We start from the raw sequence: 26665 nt of genomic DNA on the forward strand, positions 1-26665 counted from the left end.
ATACTTAAATCACCAGAACTCCGAACCTGAACTCTATTTTTTCTATAAAGTCTGTGTTCGGGGCGAACACCAAATACCGAACCTCTGATTCACTAATTTCTACTTACCAGTCCCAGTGGGCCAATGTTTAATGCATAGTACTATTTCCTTGACCTGATCTGGCCTGTTTATGGATATAGCTTGATGTGTTTATGGCATGTGGGACAAGGCAAAGTTATTACAGTAATAAGATAAGACTTAAGGATTACACTAACAACTTTGGCTTCAAAAGGACACCATGGTAGAAAGTGAAGACCTGCGAAAAATATCACTATGGAAATTAGTTTTGGTAGGTTGATTCTTTATATCAGCATTCTTATTTACGTTCTAAGTCTCTGCTCACATATCCAATAATTCTTTCCATGTTTTGGATACATTTTGGAATCATAAAAACATTTAAAAAAATGTTCCACTATATTTTAATTGGAATAAAAGTGTTATAAAAAGTTTTCTGTCCCTTTTTGAGCTGATACCTGATTTTTAGCTGGATCAAAAAATGTGGTCTGTACAACTTTTTCCTCTGCCCCCAAAAGTAAATCCATTTATTTTTTACATGGAAAACATAATATAGTGTATAGTCATCCATTACGTCATCTGTTAACAAATCCATTTTTGAGCTATGAAAGTGCCCAGAACACAAGCGGTATTAAAAGACACCGCTCGTAAAACGGACCCATTAGAAATGGAGCAAAAACATCCAAAATTTAAGCAAAATTGTCTGGTATTGAAGACAGGTTTATTCAGAAATGGAGACTTTGGTTTCCATTTTGCAACCGGTTTTGCTCTGCTTGTAACAGATCCAGTTTTTTTATACTGGATCGATAATAATCTGTTATAAACAAATTATTATAAACGGATCACAACTGGACGTGTGAACAGGGCCTTACTTGTTTTGTGGAGGACACCTGGAGCTACTTTATGACTTATAAGGCATATATGACCAGGAAGGTATCATTTTGATCATATGTTTCCATTGCTGAAAAATTGCAGATGTTTTCATAGATAAAAATGAAGACTAACTTAATGCCTGTCTCTCACTTTTTTTTCTCCTCATTATTAGAAAAGTACGGAGGAGCCACACGAAGAAGTGATCGAATTCTCAGACTATGTAGAGTTTGTAAAAATTGACTTGTCCAGGAACAATTTATCTTGATTAATGGCAGCTTGTGTTCCAGCCGTCATACTGAGCTTTGCAGGCTGTTTGCAATCAGGAACTTGTGACCTCTCACTGTTGCTGTAATATGCTAAAGGTTTCCATATGTGGTCACTTTTCCGCATTGTTATGGGGTTTTCCAGACAAGCAGCTAAGATTAGGTCAGAGAATAGCAAAAACTATGGGTTCAATATTGAGCTAAAAAGCATTTCTTTCTTGGGCTAAGTTCCCACAATGCGCATTTCCTGCATTTTTTTTTTACGCTGCAGAATTAAACTAAATGAGGTTTCTTGCGTTCTTTCATTGCATTAAGTTCATTTTTTTCTATGGGTTTTTATTACATTTTTCCAGCTGCATTTTTTTCTTCATCACTTAGCTTTGATACAATTTTCTTCATAGACTCGTACAGATTACATGCATCTTTAATGTTTTTTCGCTGCAGAAATCCACTAAAAACACATATGCATTTTTTATCTGCGGATCTTCCTCTTCTCATTTAAGTCTTTAAAGAAAATCTGCAAACAAAACATATTTACAGTCATATGAAAAAGTTTGGGCACCCCTATTAATGTTAACCTTTTTTCTTTATAACAATTTGGGTTTTTGCAACAGCTATTTCAGTTTCATATATCTAATAACTGATGGACTGAGTAATATTTCTGGATTGAAATGAGGTTTATTGTACTAACAGAAAATGTGCAATCCGCATTTAAACAAAATTTGACCGGTGCAAAAGTATGGGCACCCTTATCAATTTCTTGATTTGAACACCCCTAACTACTTTTTACTGACTTACTAAAGCACTAAATTGGTTTTGTAACCTCATTGATCTTTGAACTTCATAGGCAGGTGTATCCAATCATGAGAAAAGGTATTTAAGGTGGCCACTTGCAAGTTGTTCTCCTATTTGAATCTCCTATGAAGAGTGGCATCATGGGCTCCTCAAAACAACTCTCAAATGATCTGAAAACAAAGATTATTCAACATAGTTGTTCAGGGGAAGGATACAAAAAGTTGTCTCAGAGATTTAAACTGTCAGTTTCTACTGTGAGGAACATAGTAAGGAAATGGAAGAACACAGGTACAGTTCTTGTTAAGCCCAGAAGTGGCAGGCCAAGAAAAATATCAGAAAGGCAGAGAAGAAGAATGGTGAGAACAGTCAAGGACAATCCACAGACCACCTCCAAAGACCTGCAGCATCATCTTGCTGCAGATGGTGTCAATGTGCATCGGTCAACAATACAGCGCACGTTGCACAAGGAGAAGCTGTATGGGAGAGTGATGCGAAAGAAGCCTTTTCTGCAAGCACGCCACAAACAGAATCGCATAAGGTATGCAAAAGCACATTTGGACAAGCCATTTACATTTTGGAAGAAGGTCCTGTGGACTGATGAAACAAAGATTGAGTTGTTTGGTCATACAAAAAGGCGTTATGCATGGAGGCAAAAAAACACGGCATTCCAAGAAAAGCACTTGCTACCCCCAGTAAAATTTGGTGGAGGTTCCATCATGCTTTGGGGCTGTGTGGCCAATGCCGGCACCAGAAATCTTGTTAAAGTTGAGGGTCGCATGGATTCAACTCAGCATCAGCAGATTCTTGACAATAATGTGCAAGAATCAGTGACGAAGTTGAAGTTACGCAGGGGATGGATATTTCAGTAAGACAATGATCCAAAACACCGCTCCAAATCTACTCAGGCATTCATGCAGAGGAACAATTACAATGTTCTGGAATGGCCATCCCAGTCCCCAAACCTGAATATCATTGAAAATCTGTGGGATGATTTGAAGCGTGCTGTCCATGCTCGGCAACCATCAAACTTAACTGAACTGGAATTGTTTTGTAAACAGGAATGGTCAAATATACCTTCATCCAGGATCCAGGAACTCATTAAAAGCTACAGGAAGCGACTAGAGGCTGTTATTTTTGCAAAAAGGAGGATCTACAAAATATTAATGTCCCTTTTATGTTGAGGTGCCCATACTTTTGCACCGGTCAAATTTTGTTTAAATGCGGATTTCACATTTTCTGTTAGTACAATAAACCTCATTTTAATCCAGAAATATTACTCAGTCCATCAGTTATTAGATATATGAAAGTGAAATAGCTGTTGCAAAAACCCAAATTGTTTTAAAGAAAAAAGGTTAACATTAATAGGGGTGCCCAAACTTTTACATATGACTGTATACCCAAAAAATTGACGTTGTGAATTTCAGCAGCACACCGCAGATCAGTTTACGCACAATGGGCATAAGCTTTATAGACATCTCATACACTTTTCTAGACCTGTTTGGGCATGTTCACACGTTCAATTTTTGCTATTTTTTTTTTTTTTAAGCAAAACCTGCTCTCTTGGCAGTAAAAAAGCTGCTTCCATAAAGCAGGTTTTGCTGCATGTTTGGTGCTTTTTTGGCTGTATTTTTTGCTCAATTTTTGGTGCGTCATTTGTCTACAGTAATTCTTAAATAAAGTTAGTTTCATTCAACACAAAAGTAGCTAACATGCAGCAAAAAATGCAACTGCATTTTTTGCACTCTCATTGCTTTCATGGGTGAAAAAAGCAGCAAAAACACTGAAAGAATTGACATGCTGTGTGTAGTGTGTGTAGGTGTGTAGGTGAAATAGAAGGCAGATTTTAATTTGCATAAACCTCATGAAAAAAACATGCAAAAAACCCCAGCAAAAATGCAGCGTGTAAACACAGCCTTATATACTAAATTTTTGGGCAATGAAAATACTCATGGAACTTAGCCTAAGGGTACGCTCACTCGAGCGCAATGTAAGGAAATCTCGCATTGCACTCGGCCTAATCTAAGACAATGCTGCAGCTCAAATCTGCGAGTTTGTCACAGCATGCTATAATAGTCATCAAGTCTTGGATCACTTGCACTCATACAAGTATATGGGTGTGAGTGTAACTTCAGACTGCACTCGGATAACAGTTTTTTTTTTCATTTTTAGTGCTGGCTTTTTGTTTTTCTTCATTTTTAGTGCTGGCTTTTTGTTTTTCTGCACTCGGATAACATCTGACTGCAGTACGATATATGCATTAGCTAATAATGGAGGAGATGGAGAGATTAGCCACTACCTCTCCTCCACAACTGTGATCCGATCGCAGGATCAGATCACAGTAGATGACACTCGGCTCACTCTCAGGCCCTGGAAGGGGACATATATACAAGAAGGAGGACATATATACAAGGAAGGGGACTAACACCAGGATGGGGACATATATAAAAGAATGTGCCCAGGAGGGGAATATATATATTCGCCAGGAGGGGCCCTGGAGGGGAACATATATACAAGAAAGAGGTCATATATACCAGGAAGGGGACACAAACCAGGATGGGGGCATTATACCAGCATGTGCCAAGGAGAGGGATCTTTATATATGCCAAGAGGGGCAATAGAAGGGGACATATACAAGAAGGAGGACATATATACAAGGAAGGGGACAAAAGCTAGGATGGGGACATATATATCAGAATGTGCCTAGGAGGAGGAGATACATACCAGGTTGGGATATATATATATATACCAGGATGGGGACATATATACCAGGAGGGTCCCAGGATTGGTACATATACACCAGGAGGAGGACATATATGCTAGGAAGGGGACAATAAACCAGGATGGGGACATACATACCAGGAAGGGCCCAGGATTGGGATATACAGTACATACCAGGAAGGGCCTAAGATGGGAACATAAATACCAGGAGGATATTATACAGAGGGGTAATGAGTGTATGTGGGGGGATAGTATGCAGAGGAGCAGTGTGTGTGTGTGTGAGGATATATATATCCTCACACACACTGCTTTATTTATATACTATATATATATATATATATATATATATATATAAAAAGAGGGACAGCTTGTGTGGGGGGATAGTATACGTGTACTTGAGGGATATTATACAGAGGGGCAGTGTGGGGGAGATATTATACAGCTGACATGTGTGAGGATCTCTCATGCACCATCACATTTTGGGTGTCAGGTCCGAGCATTCCTACATGAACAGTGTCCTGGAAATTGGATTGGTCATCGTTGGCCAGTTGAATGGCAACCAAAGTCTCCTGATCAGACCCCCTTAGACTTTTATCTTTGGGGTCATCTGAAAGCAATTGTCTATGCTGTAAAGATACAAGATGTGCAGCATCTGAAACAACGGATACTGGAAGCCTGTGCTAGCAATTCTTCGGTGTTGCTGTGAGTGTGTCAAGAGTGGGAGAAGAGGGTTGCATTGACAATCCAACACAATGGGCAGCACTTTGAACACATTTTATAAGTGGTTATAAAATTGTAAATAATTACTGAATGAATAAAGTTACATTAAAACCAAGCACACCATTGTTTTTCTTGTGAAATGCTCAATACGTTTGATGTGTTACATGACTCTCTTCCCATTGGAAAAAATAAAGTTGGATCCAAAATGTCCGAATTCACAATAGCCGCCATGATTACTATCCATCTTGAAAAGTTTCTTCCTCCCATATACTAATTAGCTACAAACGGGAAGTTGATATCACCAACCCCAATTCCTATTTTATTTAGGTGTATCCATATAAATGGCCCACCCTGTATATATAAATAAAGAGCTTGTGTGGGGGGATAGTATACATGTACTAGAGGGATAGTATACAGAGGGGCAGTGTGAGGGGATATTATACAGAATAGCAGAGTGTGTGATGGGATATTTTACAGAGGGGTAGTGTGTTTGTGGGGATATTTTACAGAGGGGTAGTGTGTGTGTAGGGGTATTGTACAGAGGGGCACTGTGTGTGGGAATATTATACAGAGGGGCAGTGTGTGTGGGGGATATTATACAAAGGGGCAGTGTGTGTGAGAGGAGATATTACACACGTGGTCAAAGTTGTTGATACCCCTCGTTTAATGAAAGAACAACCCAGAATGGTCACAGAAATAACTTGAATCTGACAAAAGTAATAATAAATAAAAAAAAACTATGAAAAAGAACAAATGAAAGTCAGACATTGCTTTTCAACCATGCTTCCACAGAATTTTTTAAAAAATAATACTCATGAAATAGGCCTGGACAAAAATGATGGTACCTTTAACTTAATATTTTGTTGCTCAACCTATTGAGGCAATCACTGCAATCAAACGATTCCTGTAACTGTCAATGAGACTACTGAACCTCTCAACAGGTATTTTGGCCACTGCTCAAAAGCAAACTGCTCCAGTTGTCTCGTATTTGAAGGATGCCTTTTCCAGACGGCATGTTTCAGCTCTTGCCAAAGATGCTTAATCGGATTTAGGTCAGGGCTCATACAAGGCCACTTCAGAATAGTCCAATGTTTTCCTCTTAGCCATTCTGTGTGTTTTTAGCTGTGTGTTTTGGGTTGTTATCCTGTTGCAAGACCTATGACCTGTAACTGAGATCAAGCTTTCTGACACTGTGCAGCACATTTCTCTCTAGAATCCCCTGATAGTCTTGAGATTTCATTGTACCCTGCACAGATTCAAGACACCCTGTGCCAGATGTAGCAAAGTAGCCCCAGAACAAAACTGAGCCATCTCCATGTTTCACAGTACGGACAGTGTTCTTTTCTTGATATGCTTCATTTTTCCATCTGTGAAAATAGAGCTGATGTGCCTTACCAAAAAGTTCCATTTTTGTCTCATCTGTCCATAGGACATTGTCCCAGAAGCTTTCTGGCCTCTCAACATGTAGTTTAGCAAATTCCAGTCCGGCTTTTTTTATGATTTTTTTTTCAACAATGGTGTCCTCCTTGGTCATCTCAATGACAGATAGTGCAATCTGACACTGATGTTCCTTGAGCTTGAAGTTTACCATTAATTTCTTTAGAAGTTTTTTTTAGGCTCCTTTGTTACCATTCGTATTATCTGTCTCCAGTGAGGTTGGCTACAGTACCATGGATCTTAAATTTCTGAATAATATGTGCAACTGTAGTCACAGGAACATCAAGCTGCTTGGAGATGGTCTTATAACCTTTACTTTTAACACGCTTGTCTATCATTTTCTTTCTAATCTCCTACGACAACTTTTTCTTTCACTTCCTCTGGTCCATCTTGAGTGTGGTACACACCATGTCACCAAACAGCACAGTGAGTATCTGTAGCCCTATATACAGGCCCACTGACTGATTACCAGATTGTATACACTTGTGATGCTAATTAGTGGACACAACTTGATTTAATATGTCCCTTTTGTCACATTATTTTCAGGGGTACCATCATTTCTGTCCAGGCCTGTTTCATGAGTTTTATGTTTTTAAAAATTATGCGGCAGCATGGTTGAAAAGCAATGTCTGACTTTTATTTCTTCATTTGCATAGATTTTTTTATTTATTTATTATTATTATTATTATTGTCAAATTAAAGTTATTTCTGTGACCATTGTGGGTTTTTCTTTCATTAAACAAGGGGTACCAACAATTTTGACATGTCTATATAGAGGACCAGTGTGTGTGTAAGTGTGTGTGTGTGGGGTGATATTATACAGAGGACCAGTGTGCATGGGGGGGATATAATACAGAGGAGCAGTGTGTGTGGGATATTATACGGAGGAGCAGTGTGTGTGTGTGGAGGGATATTATACGGAGGAGCAGTGTATGTGGGAAGATATTATACAGAGGAGCAGTGTGTGGGGGGATATTATACAGAAGAGCAGTGTGTGGGGGATATTGTACAGAGGGGCAGTGTGTATGTGGGGATATTCTACAGAGAAGCAGTGTGTGTGGAAGAGATATTATATGGAGGAGGTGTGTGTATGGAGGGATATTATACAGAGGAGCTGTATGTGTGGCGGGATATTATACAGAGGAGCTGTGTGTGGAGAAGATATTATACAGAGGAACGGTGTGTGTGGGGGGTATGATTCATGGGGAAGTATGGGCGAGATATTATGGAAAGGGGCATTGTAGAGGGTGTATCATGGACAGGGGCGGTGAAGAGAGAGCAGTATGGACAGGGGCAGTGTAGAGGGTGTATTATTAATTTTCTGAGGGAAACACTTCATTTTCTGGCAAAACTTCAAGGGTGCTAACACTTTTGGCCATGACTGTGTGGGTATATATACGTTTTTCCAATCATCGCGGTGAGAGTATGGAAGGTTTGAGCGGTGGAGGCGGAGCTGGGGTGGAGCCTGGGCGGAGTCTCAAGGGGGCTCAAAAATTTTGCCAGTATGGGACCCTGAAAGTCCTAGAAGTGGCCCTGCCTATCTGTAGTGTAGTTCATATATCAATAGCTTAACACAAATCTCTATATTATTTTGTTAATATCTTCATGATTTATGCCATGCTACCCATAGGTTTTCTTTAATGTATAGACTATATATGAGCTATATAAAGCACATCAGTTAATTTTGTGACTTGGCATAAATTTTTAAACTGCAAAACAGATATATGATTCTCCATAGCAAACAGGCAGAACGATTTGTGGTCTTCAACTGCTGGGATCTAAAGTTTCCCAACAAATGCACTAACCTGTCTCAGATAATCAAAGTCAAAATGTTCTATCACTTCATCAAAAGAGATCTAAACAATTCATGAATTGTGTAATATTATGTGTTTTACATACCCATTAAGGTATAAGGCAACTACGGTAGATGTTGCTGGAAATTTAATACCGCACCACCATAGACTGTCCACTGTGTACAAGCCTGAAATTAGGAGTTTTTTCCCAAAGCTATTTCCAGATGTGGATTGTAATGCTTGTCACTGGTATGATATGTTACCCAAAATATTCCAGCAACAGATGGCTGTAATCCATATTGTACAGATTATAAATCTCAAATAATAGACTTTTTAACTGGAAAATGAGATTGTATTGTTTGGAGTAAATCATTGTGATCTGTCATGTATGTTACTTATATACTTATTACAGTGAGGTATACCTAATTTATACTTACTGCATATCACTTGCCACGTCAGGCTTAGATTACGGTCTATGCAGTATACAACAAAGGGGTCATATTTTTGCTTCAAAAGGACCTGTCAAATGTCAGATATCTGTCATTGTTTTTTGTGTTTGTTCCGGCATCTCTTCATTCTTGAAATATGCCCTTCTTATATATAAATCTAATCTTGTTAGGCAAGGGGGCATGGTCCTCATAAATACTCCCCAAAGAAGAATGAGGATAACACCTCCATGGCTAAGAAGACAAATCCCGTTTACCCCTTCTCGACATGTGCCAAGTGCTTGCATATGGAGGAATCCCAGCACTTGGTAGATGATGCTCTTAACACCTTACATGCTCTGACTACTGCTGTTAACTAGAGTTGAGTGAGTACCTAACTATTCGTGCTCGCTATACGCATAATGAATACTGTCTAATACTCGTGTATTAGTTCCGAATAGTGTGTACAATGCAAGTCAATGGGGAAAAACTCGCAATGTAACAAGTAACCCGAATTCCGTACTATTCCCTGCTCGTACGAATAGTACGGCATTCGGGTTACTTGTTACTTATTCGGAACAAATACGCAAATGACTTATTCGGAACGAAGCAAATTACTTATTCGGAATAAATTTGCGAGTATTAGACAGTATGCGTATAGCGAGTACAAATAGTTAGGTACTCGCTCAACTTTACTGTTAACCGTTTAAATGCTTCTGTCACTACTTAAGGTCCAGAGTCTGGGCTTTATAGGAGGCTGTGATTTTACCTGTATACTGCAATACAGCAGTATGACAATATGTAGAACAAGGGATGAAAAAAATCACAAAGAAAATTTTTATCAATGCTAAAAAAATAAAAACCATAAAAATACAGATCACCCCCCTTTTCACTCATTATATATAAGTACATTAAAAAAATGAAAGATAAACTTATTGCTTATCGCTGCATCTATAGAAGTTCGATCTATCAAAATGAAAAAAAAAAATAACCCATAAGGTAAAAAAAAAAATCAAAATGCCAGAATTGCCATTTTTCAGTAAATTCATATAATAGCTAATAATAAATATAGTAAATTCAAATAACAGCATGCTCAATTGGTTGAGGTTAAGTAATTGTCAACAAAAAAGGAAAACTACCGCATTAATCAAATGTTTTCAAAATTGAGTAGACTGTATTTGTTATTAATGGTTTTGATTAGTGTTTAACACTTTTTTATTGTGTGAACTAAAGTACAAGAAACAGAGATTCTGCCGACGGGAACTGAGACAGGAAATTAGGTGGACTATCATTCACAGGTATACAAGCTCTTTTCCGTAGTCAATATCCTTTAATCCCCAAATTAACTTGGCTCAAGTATAAAATTGCCCTGTAGTTACTCCTCGACAAGAAGTAATGAAACTGTACACTTCATATCCTGTACAAAGAGACAACTTGCAGAACTGGATTTTATTAGGAAAAGAGCTCCTAATAGTGACAAACCTCAAGCAACATGGGTGAGTGATTTCATACCTGCAGTGGTTGGTGGCGAAGAATGTCCAGAATACAATTTAATCAACAATTTCCATGAAAATGAAAATGTAGTAGATTTTATATTTTATTCGTAGGAAATCAAGAGTGGACCAAATCAATGTAAAACAATACACTAAAAATGCATACAATGGAGATCGGAAGAATAAAACCCAAGTGCTTGGCTGAAAGCCAAATCAAAGTCCTAATTAAAATTCCTGAGAATTTTGGATTGACAACATCTGCAGGTTTAGGCCAATGGAACATTTGTTACCCGCAAAAGATATCACAAACAGGCTGAACGGGTTTTATCGCATTAAAGGGAACCTGTCACCAGAATTTTCGCAAATAAACTAAAAGAATCCCCTTCTGCAGCTCCTGGGCTGCATTCTAGAAAGGTTCATCTTGCTACTGGCCCCCCCTTTCAGACCTAAATAAACACTTTATAAAATCTTACCTTTTGGTATGCTAATGATGTTTTCTGGCCACTGGGGCGGGCTGTTTTTCGTCTGTTATTCCCCCTCCTGCCGCTGTTCGCCGTCCCCCATTGTTCATTTACATACATGAGGCCGCCGCCCTCATGTAACACAGTGCTCCTGAGTTCTTGCGCATGCCCAGTGGCACTATCGCGGGACTGAGCATTGTGCAAATTGCGAGTGCTGGTGAGGTTATTGCGCAGGTGTGACATTATGGGCGGCGCTGGAATGTCATCACCAGCAGCATCCAAGTACCCGCCCATAATCTCGTGCCCGCGGTAATAGGTAACATGGATGATATGGCCAGCGCTAGCGCATAACGGTGGAGGCAGAGGGAAAACCGCAGGCACGAGTTTATGGGCGGCTCTGGAATGTCATCACCAGCATCATCCAAGTACCCGCCCATAATCTCAGGGTACTATAGATATATATAGATATTAGTAATGAAAATACAGAATGTTGAACAAGTATGAGTAAATATGATATGATGTAGATAAATCTGAGAATCAATAATAATTACTGTGAATCAATAATAATCACTGCAAGGAATACAAAAGACACCTAAAGCAACAAATAACCAAAAAGAGGAATATAAATATTATATACTGTCTCCAAGATAAACAACCAATGGTGGGCTATGCTGAAAAAGAAACCACCTGATCAATACCAAGCCTTAAGGCCGCTTTACACGCTACGACATCGCTAAAGCGATGTCGTTGGGGTCACGGAATTTGTGTTGCACATCCGGCCGCGTTAGCGATGTCATTGCATGTGACACCTATGAGTGATTTTGAATCGTCGCAAAAACTTTCAAAATCGCTTATCGGTGACATGGGGGGTCCATTCCCAATTATCGTTGCTGCTGCATGTCCGATGTTGTTCATTGTTCCTGCGGCAGCACACATCGCTGTGTGTGACACCGCAGGAACGAGGAATCTCACCTTACCTGCGGCCGCCCACAATGAGGAAGGAAGGAGGTGGGCGGGATGTTACGTCCTGCTCATCTCCGCCCCTCCTTTTCTATTGAGCAGCAGTTCAGTGACGCTGCTGTGACGCTGCTGTGACGCTGAACGAACCTCCCCCTTAGAAAGGAGGCGGTTTGCCGGTCACAGCGACGTTGCAGAGCAGGTATGTGCGTGTGACGCTGCCGTAGCGATAATGACGCCACGGCAGCGATTACCACATATCGGCCGTACGTCGGGGGCGGGTGCTATCACGCTCGACATCGCTAGCAATTGCTAGCGATGTTGCAGCGTGTAAAGTGGCCTTTAGAGTAAAGGCCACTTTACACACTGCGACATCGCTAGCGATCTCGTTAGCGATGTAACACGCCAGATCGCACATATGATTTGCTGAGATCGCACATATGACAGGCGCTACAAAAATGACGCGATATCGGAGAATCTTATCTGTGATCTGGCGTGTCACATACTCTTAAGTATAAAGGCCCCGTTACACGCTACGATTTATCTGACGATACGTCGTCGGGGTCACAGTTTTCGTGACGCACTTCCATCGTTGTTAGCGACGTCGTTGTGTGTGACACGTACGAGCGACTCCGAACGATCTTAAAAATAGCGAAAATCGTTGATCGTTGACACATCGTTCAGTTTCAAAATATTGTTCATCGTTTCGAACGCATCAGACATATTGCTTCGTTTGACACCCTGTCAAGGATGAACAACATCGTTAGTGCGTCCGTCATCAGTGACGCGGGCGTGTCGTTATGAGCAATGCTCCACGCCTCCTCCGCTCTGATTGGTGGTCCCAACTGCGTTTTGACTTGGCAGTCATGGTTGATAAGGCAGACACAAAGTTTCATTGACGTCCTTTGTGGCTGCCCACGGTCCTGTGTGCGTTTCATTACAGAGCTCTGCTGTGACGTGTGTATTATTTAATTTTTGGCTACTATCTGTTGTCCTGGTAGATTGCATCTTTTGGGTCGGTTCATATTTGTTTTCAAATGAATTTTAGATCTTGTTTTTGTGCATACTTCTGGAGTTAACAAAACACTGAGCCCTATCCTGCATTGTTCACATGTTCATACACCTGTAAGCACATGTTGGCCGCATGTAATTTTTTTTTCTTTAATTTATAAAAAAAAATAAGAGACAAAAGCTAAACAAAAGCATGCAGTAAACCTAAACTTAAAAACAAACAGGAAAATGGGGTAGTATAGCATGACAGATGGTGCCTATGACGGCCCTGAAATTAATAAGACTTTAACCTTACAAAAATACAATAAAATGAAAAAAAACAACCTTAAAAAAAAACATAAAAACCCCCAAAACATACCTTGATGAAGACAGAAAGGCGTAAAGGATGCCACACACACACAAAACAGATCACGCGTGCGACACCGGTGGTTGCGTCACACGGGGCAGCCGCAAATGCGGCCTTTTATTTCACAGACAATCACGTAACAGAAGACCAGAGGAGATTCTGACAGTATGGAAGTTGGGGCGTGGAGAGGGCGAGGCAATCACATGCCAGGATGTATGCTATGAACAATTATACGCCTCTGTTGTTGCCAGAATCGTTGGGAGGAATGCTGTATGACGGTGTCCACACGACCGCCTTGGTTAAACAATATATCGCTGAACGATCTAGCGTCGTTTGTGAGATGTGTACGTGTAACCGCTACAAAACGACTTATGAGCGATCTCGGCAATTCGTAGCAACGATCTGGGCGTGTCACATCGCTAACGAGATCACTAGCGATATCGTTGTGTGTGAAGTGGCCTTAAGAGTCCCAAATAAGCCCAAAAGTAATGGAATTGTGAAAAAATGGATTGACAAATGAAGGGGACCTGCAAATAGGGATAAGATGTTAACAGAGAAGAAAATTCCCCGCGCATATCTCCACTCGGTATATGGCTTTCTCAGTAGACAATATACACACAATGCTTTGGTGATAGCAGGGTTAGCTCTCTGGAAATGCTACATCTAAGTACTCTGATTGTGTCACAACTGTTGCACCCAGTAAACTAAGTGATACATCGTTTGATTTAGGGTCTCTATTCCTACATTATGCTGCTCTCAGACAAGATAGCAAAAACTTGGTGACATTCCTTTTAACTCCCTCTTACAGCTCCACTCCAGCATTTTGTTTTTTTTCTTTAGTGCTCAAGTGGTGCTTAAATCTAAGTCCCCTTCTACCTGTTTTAAACTAACCCTCCAGTGTCTTCACCTTCTATCACTTCTGCGTCGGTACTGTGGTGCCATCTTGTGACCCCCAACTTATGACTGGTCGGAAGTAAGAAGTTACATCATAAGCTTTCAATGCAACTCTATGAGAACCAGACTGAGGCTAGAATGAGGCTCTCATGAGGCTGTCATAGAGTTGTATTTAGCTGTGACCTCTGCCAAACTGTCGAAGACCTACAGGAGTGGTGCTGGTAAGAGATGAAGATGCCAGAAGGTGAGTATAAGACAGGGGGCATGGGACTTCACTCCACTAGTGCAATAAACAAAACTGGTGGTGCTTTAACCAGCGTGTCTGTAAATGCTGAGGTAATCAATTACAATTTTACAGTAATTCACAGTGCAGTAAAGAGATATGAGCGGACCCACTGATATTCAGGTTCACCAAATCTGCATGTACTGAAAAAAAATTTGGTTTGGGAATCGAACTTGACCTGAACTTGACCCGGAAAACAACCCCCACACAATTCAATGGGGACGAGAAGTTTTGTGCTGTAATATGGTCAAAGTAAGAGCTAGGGGGCTGCAAAAGAAAGCTATATGGGAGTAAGAGCAGTGTAGTTATATATACCGTGTTTCCTGGAAGATAACACTGCAGTCAGACACTTTTTTTGGGCCCGCTCATTAAGCTTCATAAATATTCATTGCTTCCCCTGCCCACCCTCTGTGCCAGCATTTATGATTGGTTGCAGACTGCTATATATGCACCCCACCCTCTGTGACGGCATCTGTGATTGGTTGGAGACCAGTTTGCTGTATGGTAGTGTAAAAAGAAAGAAATACATAATTTTAAAAAAGGGTGTATGCACCCACTCTATTTTTGATAACCAGGGGAGGTAAAACAGACGGCTAAAGGCTGCACCCATCAGTGTTCTTCTTTACCATGGCTGGTTATCAAAACTAGAAGGGATCCCAAGCAGTTTTTTAATTATTTAAACTGAGTTTACTGAAAGCAGCAGGTAGCTTCCAAGTGTGATCTACAGTAACCTGACTGCTGGATTACGGGAGTGCTGTGGCACCATGTCCTGCAATCCGGCAGCGGGTTCACCGGCGGTCACACTTGCTACCATGGGAACCTGACTGTGACCTTTCGGAAACTCATTGACATTATGGGTTCTTACAGCCAGGTCCCCTGCTGCCGTCAGTGTGTCCCAGAAACTGCAATGATCAGTCTTTTTTTCGGTAGCAGAGCAAAAATTGTAGTGGGACATCATGTGCATTATGTCGGACCTGCGGAGGTGTTTTTGGAGTTAATAAAGGGGTGAAAGATGATGTGTGTATATTTTATTTCAAATAAAGGATTTTTTATTTCTTTTTACTTACACGATTAGTAATGGGAGATCTCAATGACGCCTCCCCATTACTAACCTAGGGCTTGATGACAGCTATGATTTTTTACAAATCACAGCTGACATCAACCCAATAAACTAGTCTCCTTAGTCAAATTTACCTCTTCTTCGTCAATCCTTTACAGGAGCAAACAACTTCTTTAAAAAATAAATGAGCTCATGCCAATTGATTACAGTAATGTGCTTACCAGGTCAGACAGCATAGATTATTTTTATTGAAGGCAAAGTTTTCCCTGAAAACCATTTCTGCTTTTTAGAAAAGTTTTGAGATTTTCTAGGAATCCTTTCATGAATCATACTGTAGAACAATTGAGAATAAATCAGTAAATGTCCAGAGACGAAGTCATCTGAGAACGTCATCCTAAATTATAGTAGATTTATTGATATTTGCACGCTCAGAACTATAAAACAGACGCTCTTTTTCTGGCAGGAAATCCCAACAATCAGCTCAAATGATTCTACTTCATTTAAGTGAATTCGCTAAAGGATTTCATTCCTTTTTGGCTGCCAACAAAACTGCTTAATGCTGAAACGTAGTATAAATATCTCAGAATGTATATATCAGCGGATGATACATGGATCCAGACTCCTGGAGAGAAATCCAAATAGCGCATTTCATCCAGCTGGCTTGTGACAGCTACATTTTTATGCTTCTTGCATTTAAGAACAATTTAGTTTATGGGAATAAAGGTTTTGATTAGTAGTGCGTGGGCTCCGTACCAAGTCTAATACTCCGATGACATGAAATACACAAAGGATAAGTTGTGCGGGCAAAGGAATTAGTACTGGTTCTTATTTGCGTAATGAGATAATTTTCAACTCCATTTCAGCTTTTTTTTTTAAAGTTCTATGTAATAGCTCCCTCTTGAGAATTTCTTAATTTCAAAGGGGAATATCACGACCCCTGCCAATGGAAATACGTTATCTAAACAGAAACTTTACCAAGGGAATCACTATATCTGGCTCTTGTTCCACAGAAGGATCTTGTTAGTACTTTGTTACTATAGCGCTGATTTTACACAATCCAAAACATTTTGGGGAATTACTGAATAAAGTAATTGTAACGTTGGGCATCACCTGAGTAGATGAGGTCACGGATTGGAAATTTTCCCTCGTAGCTGGATTTCTGGTGCTTAAAACAAGATTTATGGCTACTACAGTGGACAAGACATGTTTGGCTGTTTTTTTATGCCATCACAGAAACACTTGAGATAAGAGTCCATAAATCTATCAATGGCAGCAATGCTCCTGAAAAGCAAATGTATACCGACTTCCTCCTGTTCAGAAGAAAATTTAAGTTGTCCCCTGAGCTGGTAAAAACAGATGAATGGCATCTGGATAGTAGATAGCATGAACTAGAAGAAAAGGAAATGGAAAACACACATATTCCTTTGCAAATGATGGCAGATATGATGTAATCACATCTTAATATACAAGCTACTGTCATGTTCTAAATATTTTCTCCAACAATAAATCATCCATGATTAGGATGCTTGGATAAAGTCTGTGTATTAGGCCGCTCATGTTTGGTGACCATCTGCCTAAACATACACATTGCTTTCAGCAGACAGTCTTCAAATAAAGTCTCGCTATTATCCAACGGAAAGTGGTCTTACAATCATTACTTATATTGAGTCCAGATATTGTCTGGTCTGCAAAAAATCTTCCTCTGATTACTTCAATGACAGCAGGATTCATATAAAGGGGGTTTCTAAATACTTCTGTGTAATGATCATTGAGCTAAATGTCCAGAAACGTAATGTGTGTACTTAAGGAGGACCTGTCAGCACTCCTGATATGTCTGTTTTGGTCATTGCTTGCATTCCTCATCAAATAAATTTAGAGCATCTTTACTTAAAATTCTGAATCATGTTGCTCCTCTCTTGGAAATTGTCAATGAAAAGTCAAAACAGTTTTAAGAAAAAGTTTCTCCATAACAGTTATGAGTACTTACTAAAATTTGAGGGTATTCACATCCCAATTGGAGCAAGAGTTTAGGAATTAAAGCTCCTTAATATGTAGCAGCCTCTTTTTCAAAGGACTTAAAGTAATTGGACAATTATCTCAAAAGCTGTTTATTGGGCTGCATAGGATATTCCCTCATTAATCCAACATCAGTTAGGCCTCTGCTACACTTACGTGACAAAACGCAATGTTTTTGTCACGTACGTGTTAAAGGGGTGGTTTTGTCCCCGTGTGCCGTGTTTATGGCACGTACATGTTCTCCGTGTGTTATACGTTATAATACACGGAGAACGGAAAGTCCCGCCTACCTGCATCATCCGGCGCTGTCTGTGGTGCTGAATGACAGCGTCCAGCCAAAGCCACGCCCCGCTGACGCTGCGTCCGGCCCCCAGCGAAGGAGAAGCGTTGTTCAAATTCACTGGGGGACGAATGCAGGGGACAGCTGCGGCAGAGACTGCAAGTGTGGTGGAGGTGAGTATGTGTTTTTATTTTTTTTACACTGTCACGTGTCTTTCTCCGGCGTGTGTAACACGGGCCCGCATTCACACTACATCCGTGTGGTACGGGTGCGGGCCGTGTGACACCCGTGCTGCCGGAGCAACACGGACATGTCAGCGGTTTTAAAAAATGGACACACGTAAGTACGGAACAGACACACGTTCCATTCCTGAATACTTATGTGTGTCCAAAACAATAATTATACATAGGACCATGTGGGCCCGTGTCTCCGGTACGTGAAAAAAAAGGCACACACGTACTGGAGGCACGGCTGTATGTCGCAGGCCTTAAACAGGTAAAAGGTCTGTAGATGATTCCAGGTGTGGCATTTTTAAATAGAAGCTGTTAGTGTAAACTCACAACATGTGGTCAAAAGGGCTCTCAATGAAAGAGAAATTGACCATCATTAGGCTCAAAAAAAAAATAAATCCATCAGAGAAATAATAGAAATGTTAGGAGTGGTCAAATCAACAGTTTGGTACATTCTACAAAAAACACAAAACACACTGGTGAGCTTAAAGGGGTTGTCCACTACTACTGACATTGATGGCCTATCCTTAGGATAGGTTATTAATGTCTGATTGGCCGATGTCTGACACACCACACCCTCGCTGATCAGCTGATCTCGATCTCGGCGGCTGCAGCATGCAGCCAGAAATACTCAGTTCTGGCGCTGCTCCGTCTTGTGATAGCGGCCGAGGCCGGCTACTGGACATCTGCCTCCGATTCTAATGAATAGAAGGCATATGTGCAGTACTAGGCCGCGGCCGCTATCAAAAGACAGAACAGCTTTGGAACTGAGCACCACGAGGACCGAGAACAGCTGATCGGGTGGGGGTGTGGCGTGTCGGACCGAAAAGGATAAGGCCATCAATGTCAATGTAGTGGACAATTTCTTTAAATAAAGGCGTGAAGGTCCATGGAAAACAAAAGTGGTGGATGATCGTAGAATCCTTTCCATGGTGAAGAAAAACTCTCTCACAACATCCATCCAAGTAAATAACACTCACCAGGATATACAGTATATGCCATGAGATGCCATTTTGAACTTACAGTGACGAGTATGAGAGCGTGTTTGAGCAATAACACCATTTTAACACACCTGCTCCCCATTCACACCTTAGACCTTCTAACACTAATGAGTCACATGACACTGAGGAGGGAAAATAGCTAATTGGGCACCATTGGGCATTTTCACTTAGGGTTGTACTCACTTTTCTCGCCAGCGATTTAGACATTAATGGCTGTGTTTTGAGTTATTTAGAGGGCACACTCAATTTACACTGGTATACAAGCTGTACACTGACTACTTTACATTGTATCAAAGTGTCATATCTTCCGTGTTGTCCCCTGAAAAGATGTAAAAAATATTAATACAAATTTGAGGGATATATACACTTTTGTGTTATACTGTAGGTGTTTCAGTATCTAAGTCTAAGACTTCATGAGAGCAAATACAGAGAGTTCACCGCAAGGTACAAAATCAGTCTTAAAAATAGAAAGGCCAGATTAGACTAAAGAAGCCACCCTAGGTATGTAAAATAATTTCTTTGGAATACTGAAACTAATGCATAATCTCTCTCCTCCGTATATCTCTGAACTAATCTCCCACTACACTCCAACACGTCACCTCCGGTCCTCCCAAGATCTCCTTCTCTCCTCCTCTCTCATTCGCTCCTCATGCAACCGACTCCAAGACTTCTCCCGAGCATCTCCAGTCTTCTGGAACTCGCTGCCTTAAAACGTCAGACTATCTGCTACCCTTGCAAGCTTCAAACGGAACCTGAAATCCCATCTGTTCAGAAATGCCTATAATCTACAATGACCTCACTGCTTCACTACCGTGCGGAGCTGCCGCCCGACCACCGTGCGGAGCTTCCGCCCGACCACCGTGCGGAGCAGCCGCCCGACCACCGTGCGGAGCAGCCGCCCGACCACTGTGCGGTGCTGCCGCCCAATCTACACCCCACCTACTGTCTCCCCCCCAAAATCCTATAGAATGTAAGCCCGCAACGGTAGAGCCCTCTTCCCTCTGTACTAGTCTGTCTACTGTAACTTGTGTATGTATTCTGTATGTAACCCCTTCTCATGTACAGCACCATGGAATTAATGGTGCTCTATAAATAAATAATAATAATAATAATAATAATAAGATCAACCTGTACCAGAATAATGAGAAGAAGAAAGTATGAAGAAACATTGAAAGCACACTAAATTCTGTGTAAAACATGGTGGACGCAGCGTGATGGTCGGGCATGCATGACTGAAAATGACCTTGGGTTACTAGTGTTTATTGATGATGTGACTGAAGACAGAAGGAGCCGGATGAATTCTGAAGTGTACAGGGCTATTATACTTTCTGCTCAGATTCAACCAAGTGCAGCAAGGTTGGTTGGACGATACTTCACAGTACTGATGGATAATGACTCAAAACATACTGTGAAAGCAACCAAGGAGTTTTTTAACGCAAAGAAGTGGAATATTCTGCAATGGCCGAGTTAATAACCAGAGCTCAACCTCATCGAGCTGAATTTCACATGCTTAAGACAAAACTTAAGGCAGAAAGACCCACAATCAAGAAACAACTGAAGTCAGCTGCAGTAAAGGCCTGGCAAAGCATCATGAAGGAGGAAACCCAGCGTTTCATGACGTCCATGGCTTCGAGACTTCAGGCAGTCATTGTCTGCAAGGGATTCTCTACAAAGTATTAAAAATGAACATTTTATTTATGGTAAAGTTACTTTGTACAACTACTTTTGAGCTCCTGAAATGAGGAGGCTTTGTAGAAAAATGGTTGCGATTTCTAAACATTTCACAGGATATTTTTGTTTAACCCATTTTAATTAAACCTGAAAGTCTCCACTTCAGTTGCTTCTTAGTTGTTTAATTTTAAATTAAAAAATAGTGTGAGGAAGAGCCCAAATCAGGACAGGATACGGTCATTGTCCCAATATTCTGGACCTAGCTGTATATAGAATGTCATATACAAGCAGTCTTGGTATACAATGTACATGTACTGTGAAATGAAACTTGCCACATGAAAAACTGTTCAGTAATATATGGGCTGGAGGAGGTGCAGAATTTGTAAATTTTTCTCCCCAAAAACGTATAAAAATGTTAATTAAAACCTATTAAATAGCACGATGATATACTGCAATAATGTAAACAGATGCTATTGATTCCTGTAAAATGCTGTTTCAGTCTACTTACATAGATGTGGCGCCCTGGACAAGCCAGGGGCCACAGGTAACAACACACACACACCCCCACCCCCAGCAGTTTCACAGCAGACATCCCCAGTGAAACTTGATTCCTTTCCTCGGGCTCAGACTGACACACCAGGTGGGCGGAGTCAGGAGATGGAGACGCTCACCCAGGAGTTAGCTGGCCTGAGGCAGGAAAGAAGCCCAGTCAAGTTCAGGCGGAGGAGGAGAGAAAAGGTCTGCAGAGAGGCAGACACAGACAGGGGCTTAGGTTGGAGCCTAAGGCCCCCGAGCAGAGAGTCAGGCAGACGGTAGTGGCCGTCTGCAGGGAGCCGGGGAGACAGTTGGTGGAACCGTAGGTAGCCGGGGCTGGGCGGTGGCCCACCGGTACTGAATCGGGGAGCCAGCTGAAAGCCGGAGCGCAGGAGGAGTGTACGGAAGGTGCAGGAAAGGACTTACACCACCAAACTGGGTCAGTGGAAAACACCGCAGCGTCTGTGGGACCCGTCCATCCAGCCGAGTGTTTTACTAAGAACTGTGTCCTGATTTATGGCTGAGTGAGTACCACCGTGCCGTGCGGCACAGCGCTGCCCCTGCGACCCTGCACCTCACCAGGCCCCGCACCCGGCCTGCCATCCACCCCTACCCCATCACCGGGCCCCGGGACAACCAACCCCCTACCCACGGAGGGGAGAACTAACATCTAGCTGCTCCATACCATCACTCCCGGGATCCCCGTCCAGAGCAGCGGTGGTGTCACAACCTCACCACAACCGTGGGTGGCGTCACGGACAATCTCCCTTACCAAATCCCCTTTTACTGTGGAGCCTGGGATCACAGACCGGGTCACGCCACCATGATACCCACAGAAGTGACCCCGTGGCCCGGATCTGAGTACCCCCTGATCCACGGGCGACACATAGACATGCACACAATGTTTTGTTCTCATGTCTTTAAAGACATGTCGGGTCCCCTATGCCCTCCAACCCTGCAGCATTCATACGTGTATGGCCAAATTCCATGCCTAACCATCCCTGTATAACGCTATTCTCTAATGTTTAAAAACACAACTTATAAACCTTGCTTTCCCTATGCTAATTAGGCATGCGACTAGTCAAAGGGGGTGTTAGTTCCACAGACTAGTTGGCCCTCTTTCCGTGTTATCATGCTCCTGTGGACGTAATATTATGATTGCCACGAGCCGGCATCACCACCAGCTCCTGGAAATCTCGAACATGCGTGCAGCTTATTTCTGCCGTGTCAGTGTGCCTTTGAAGTGGGGTATACTCTTCCCGGTTTCAGTAGGCGCACTGCGCATGACCTGAAGTTCAGAAGTAGTCTACCTCAGCTGTCTTCTGAACTTCCAGTTATGTGAAGTGCACCTAATGAAATCGGGAAGTGTCCACCCTGCTTCTGAGGCACACTGATGAGGCCAAAATGAGCCGCACGCATGCGCAATATTTCCAGGAGCTCTCGGTGACACTACATATCACAGGCCTACCAGCCACATGCGGCTCCTGAGCTACAGGTTAGGGAACCCTGGACTAATATGTAAGTGGTCTTAAAGGTATTGTTCCCCTTCAGAAAATCTCTTTTAGTGAGACTCAGTTCTGGAACCAGGGAGTGTGAGTAAAGAGTGGTTTATTCTTTTTTTTATAACAAACTGCAGCCAGGTATGAAGGTTTTCTAAAGGGGACCACTCCTTTAACATTGGTAGTTGAGCAGATTTATGAGTGCATTTGGCCAACATTCTTGCCTTGTTCTTGACCTGCTTAGAGGTTCTCTTTCCTTTTTATATATTTATAAAAGTAGACAAAATTTCTGGTGACATCACCACCAGGTGGCAGAGTCATGTTTTGGACTGGAATCAGGGGATAGAGCTGGTAGGCCCCTTTAACGTCCCTAAAGGTGTAAAAAGATCTCGGCAAAGAATGTAGAGTTTCTGACTGAACACTGTCTTCCATGGTTTAAAAAGAACCGTACCACCCATAGCAATATCATCTGCATGACAATGCACCACCTCATGCTGCACAGAACACCTCATGACTTATTGGCTACTATGGACATAAAAGGAGAGAAACTTATGGTGTGGCCACCAGTATTTTCTGACCTCAACCCTATTGAGAACCTTTGGAGTATCCTCATGCACAAGGTCTATGCTGCTGGAAGGCAATTCACATCAAAACAGAAGCTATGGGACTCTATTCCTATTTCCTGCAAAGAAATACAATCAGAAACTATCCAAAACCTCACAAGTTCAATGGATGCAAGATGAAGGTGAGATCAAAGAAGGGGTCCTATGTCAACATGTAAGTTGGCCTAAGATGTTTTTCTTTGAAAATCTTTTGATTTCGGAAATGTGACGTCTTAATGCTGGAAATTCAACAAATAACTATTTCCAGTTCTGTACAACCTATAAAATGTTTGGAAACTCTGTTGTGTATAATAATTTAGAGTAGTGCTTTTTGAGATTTTTTTTTAGCTTTGAAAAAAAATCTGTTATCATTAGGAGGTTTGTCCAATAAAATGTGATTTATACTCTAACGGTTGATGATTTGAACATTATATTGACTCTTTTGCATCGACTGTTTAGGAAAATTAGAGAAAAATAGCATTTGAATAATAGTTTGGAATGCGGAGTAGAGACTTGAGCCCCTCGCATGATCAACCCCTTTAAGCAAGCTAAAACATCATTGTCTCAACAGTACATCACCCTGTTTAAACAGGACCTGTGCTGCCGAGAATAATGGGAGCTTGTGCGCAATCTGTTACCGATTCTTCTTCGGTTATAGGTAATGAGTTCTTTCTGTCCAAGCAGGATATTAAACAACTGCTGATTAGCACACAAGTAGCAAATCAGTGGTTGTTTTCAGTCACAATTCAGTAGGTTTAAAGTTGGCCGAACTATAACCTTCAATTGTACAATTACTAATCAACAAAAGCCAAGAGGACACAAGGCCAGTTTCTACTGCTGCTTCCATAGCACAGAGGTTCAGTGCAGTGTGTAAGTACTCAATGATTTATCTTTCTATTGTACTTCGAGGTAAATCATATTGTTGACTTTAAGAATTAAACACATACTTGGACAGTCATTCGGCACTAAAGTCTTAAATTTACTACTAAGTGATATGTTCTGCTCTTGCCTGTACATGATAGATTATGTTTAAAAATACAGATATGAAATATGTGCACAATTTATAAGCCAACATCAGGACGCAGAAGAAATGCATATTAGATCATACACTTGTAAACATTTACTCAACCTGTTGAGATTATGGAAAATACCATGAAGCCAAATTGTTTTCTGGATGGTGTCCAGACTCCCAATGAACAGAGCTGCTCAAAATTCAAAAAAACAAAAATTCAATTCAACAGATGGAGAATGTGATTTGTTTAGCTGTTCAGCATTGGATGAGGAGTTTTAATTGTATACAGTCTATGGTTAAAAATATAACTCTTTAAAATATCTATCTATCTACAGCTGGTAAAATATGTATTGAACATATCATCGAATTTTATAGTAAATATATTTCTAAAGGTGCTGTTGACTTGAATATCTCACTAAATGTTGGTAACAGTCCCATCCAATCCACATAGGCAAATAAATGAAACCATAGATGTTCATAAATTAAGTATGATGTGTAATAATGAGAAATGACACCAGGAAAAAGTACTAAACACATGAGGAAAGAGGGGTGCAAAAAGTGATGCAAAGTCATGACACTAGCTGAAATCTATTAGTAGTTAGAAAACAATCCTGCCATTTATCGAAAACATTATCAGCTGATTCAACTGATGGCCTATAAAAAGGTGTCTCTTACCAAAGTGTCTCAGAAGAAACATCTCATGGTGGGTAAAACCAGTGAGCTATCTAAAGACCTTTGCAACCTTAATGCTGCAAACCACTGATGGTATTGGTTACAGAGAAAGTTCTAAACTACTTAAGACTGCAGAGAGCACTGTTGGGGCCATAATCTGGAAGTGGAAAGCTCTTATCCTCTACATATAAAGTAGTTTCCAGCTTTCTAACTTTTATATGTAGGGATTAATGATGATCGAACTCACAGATAACTGGGACTGACAGGTCTGTCGGGTTATCTGGTTTTTAAAATCCGGTTCTGGGCCGGATTTCTGTCCCTAGATTTCTGTCTCCAGTCTATGGAGACCAGAATCTGGAGAGTAAAAATGTTGGTAGAAAGGAAAGGAGGATAGGAGAGCACGTGCTGTACTTACCGAGGCCCTGGGTCAGCTGTACACTGCTCCCGCAGCGGCGCATTCACTTTTTGGGCTGATAATTTACCTACATTGCATGTGCACTGCTTTCCCTGCCCACTGGTGTCTGTGATTGGTTGCAGTCAGATGCCTACCAGGCTGTGTAACAGCGTGTCTGACGCTTCCAATCACAGGCGCAGTTTGCAGGTCAGTATCATACAGTAAAAATAAATAAATGAAATATTTGGCATAGGGTCTCCCCATTTTATGATACCAGTACAGATAAAACATATAGCTACAGGCTGCAGCCCCCAGCTATGCGCCTATTTGGCTGTGTACCAAAATAAGAGGAACCGAATGGGGAGCCTAGAGAGATCGGACGTTGTTTTGGTCTCAACAGGCTCGGATATAGCAGACCCAAGACTGTCGTGGGATGTCGTGTGGATTACGGCGGAACTTCAAGGGTCTTTTTGCGGTTAATAAAGAGGGAAACAAGGGTGCTGTATTTTATTTCAAATAAATGATTCTTTTCTGTAATTTGTGTTTATTTCTTTTTACTTATAGGATTAGGGATGGAGGGGTCTCATTGATCAATACCCATCACTAATTCTCGTCTTAATGACAGTTGTGCACTCTCATTAACCCCTATTATCCCGATTGCCACCACACCAGGGCAATCGGGTAGAGGCGGTTAAAGCGCCGGGATTCTCGCATCTAATGGATGTGAAAATTCCGGGGCTGCTACTTTACTCAATTTGTAGCATTCTAAAATGGCATTTTGGGGACATCAGAGCTTAATATTAACGTTTCACTTGCTAGGTACTAGCAACTATGGGGAAAGCTTACCTGTATAATTTCCCTTACAGTAGTATTTTCCCCCTGAATGCCTCAATGCCTTCTTATAGATTCATATATGGACAATATTATTCTGTAACTTGCCACAGTTACCTGCAATTCCTTCATATAGTGATGCACTGTAGTCCACATATTCATATTCATCAAATTTTTGTGGTCCCCCGCACATTGTTCTGCATTCGACGTCGGCCCGGTAATATCCTTTCAGCGCCTCTTGAAAATGATTAATTGCTTGTTCGTATTGCTCCTGGTCATATAACTTTACACCTGTTTGATATTCATCCTAACAGTAAAAAAAACACAAACATCAGCCGAA

At 41.2% G+C, this 26665-nt stretch overlaps 1 protein-coding gene across 2 annotated transcripts in view; it reads right to left on the minus strand.

The window, feature by feature from the left end:
• P3H2 (prolyl 3-hydroxylase 2) overlaps window positions 1-26665 on the minus strand; it is a 285452-nt gene that overhangs the window by 76485 nt on the left and 182302 nt on the right. For both annotated transcript variants that reach the window (XM_075340475.1, XM_075340477.1), the window contains one exon: window positions 26443-26632. In XM_075340475.1, coding sequence (XP_075196590.1) covers window positions 26443-26632 — 190 coding nt within the window. The remainder of the gene's footprint in view (window positions 1-26442; window positions 26633-26665) is intronic.

The sequence above is a fragment of the Anomaloglossus baeobatrachus genome, chromosome 3 (genome assembly GCF_048569485.1).
Source record: "Anomaloglossus baeobatrachus isolate aAnoBae1 chromosome 3, aAnoBae1.hap1, whole genome shotgun sequence".
In the NCBI taxonomy this organism is placed as follows: Eukaryota; Metazoa; Chordata; class Amphibia; order Anura; family Aromobatidae; genus Anomaloglossus; species Anomaloglossus baeobatrachus.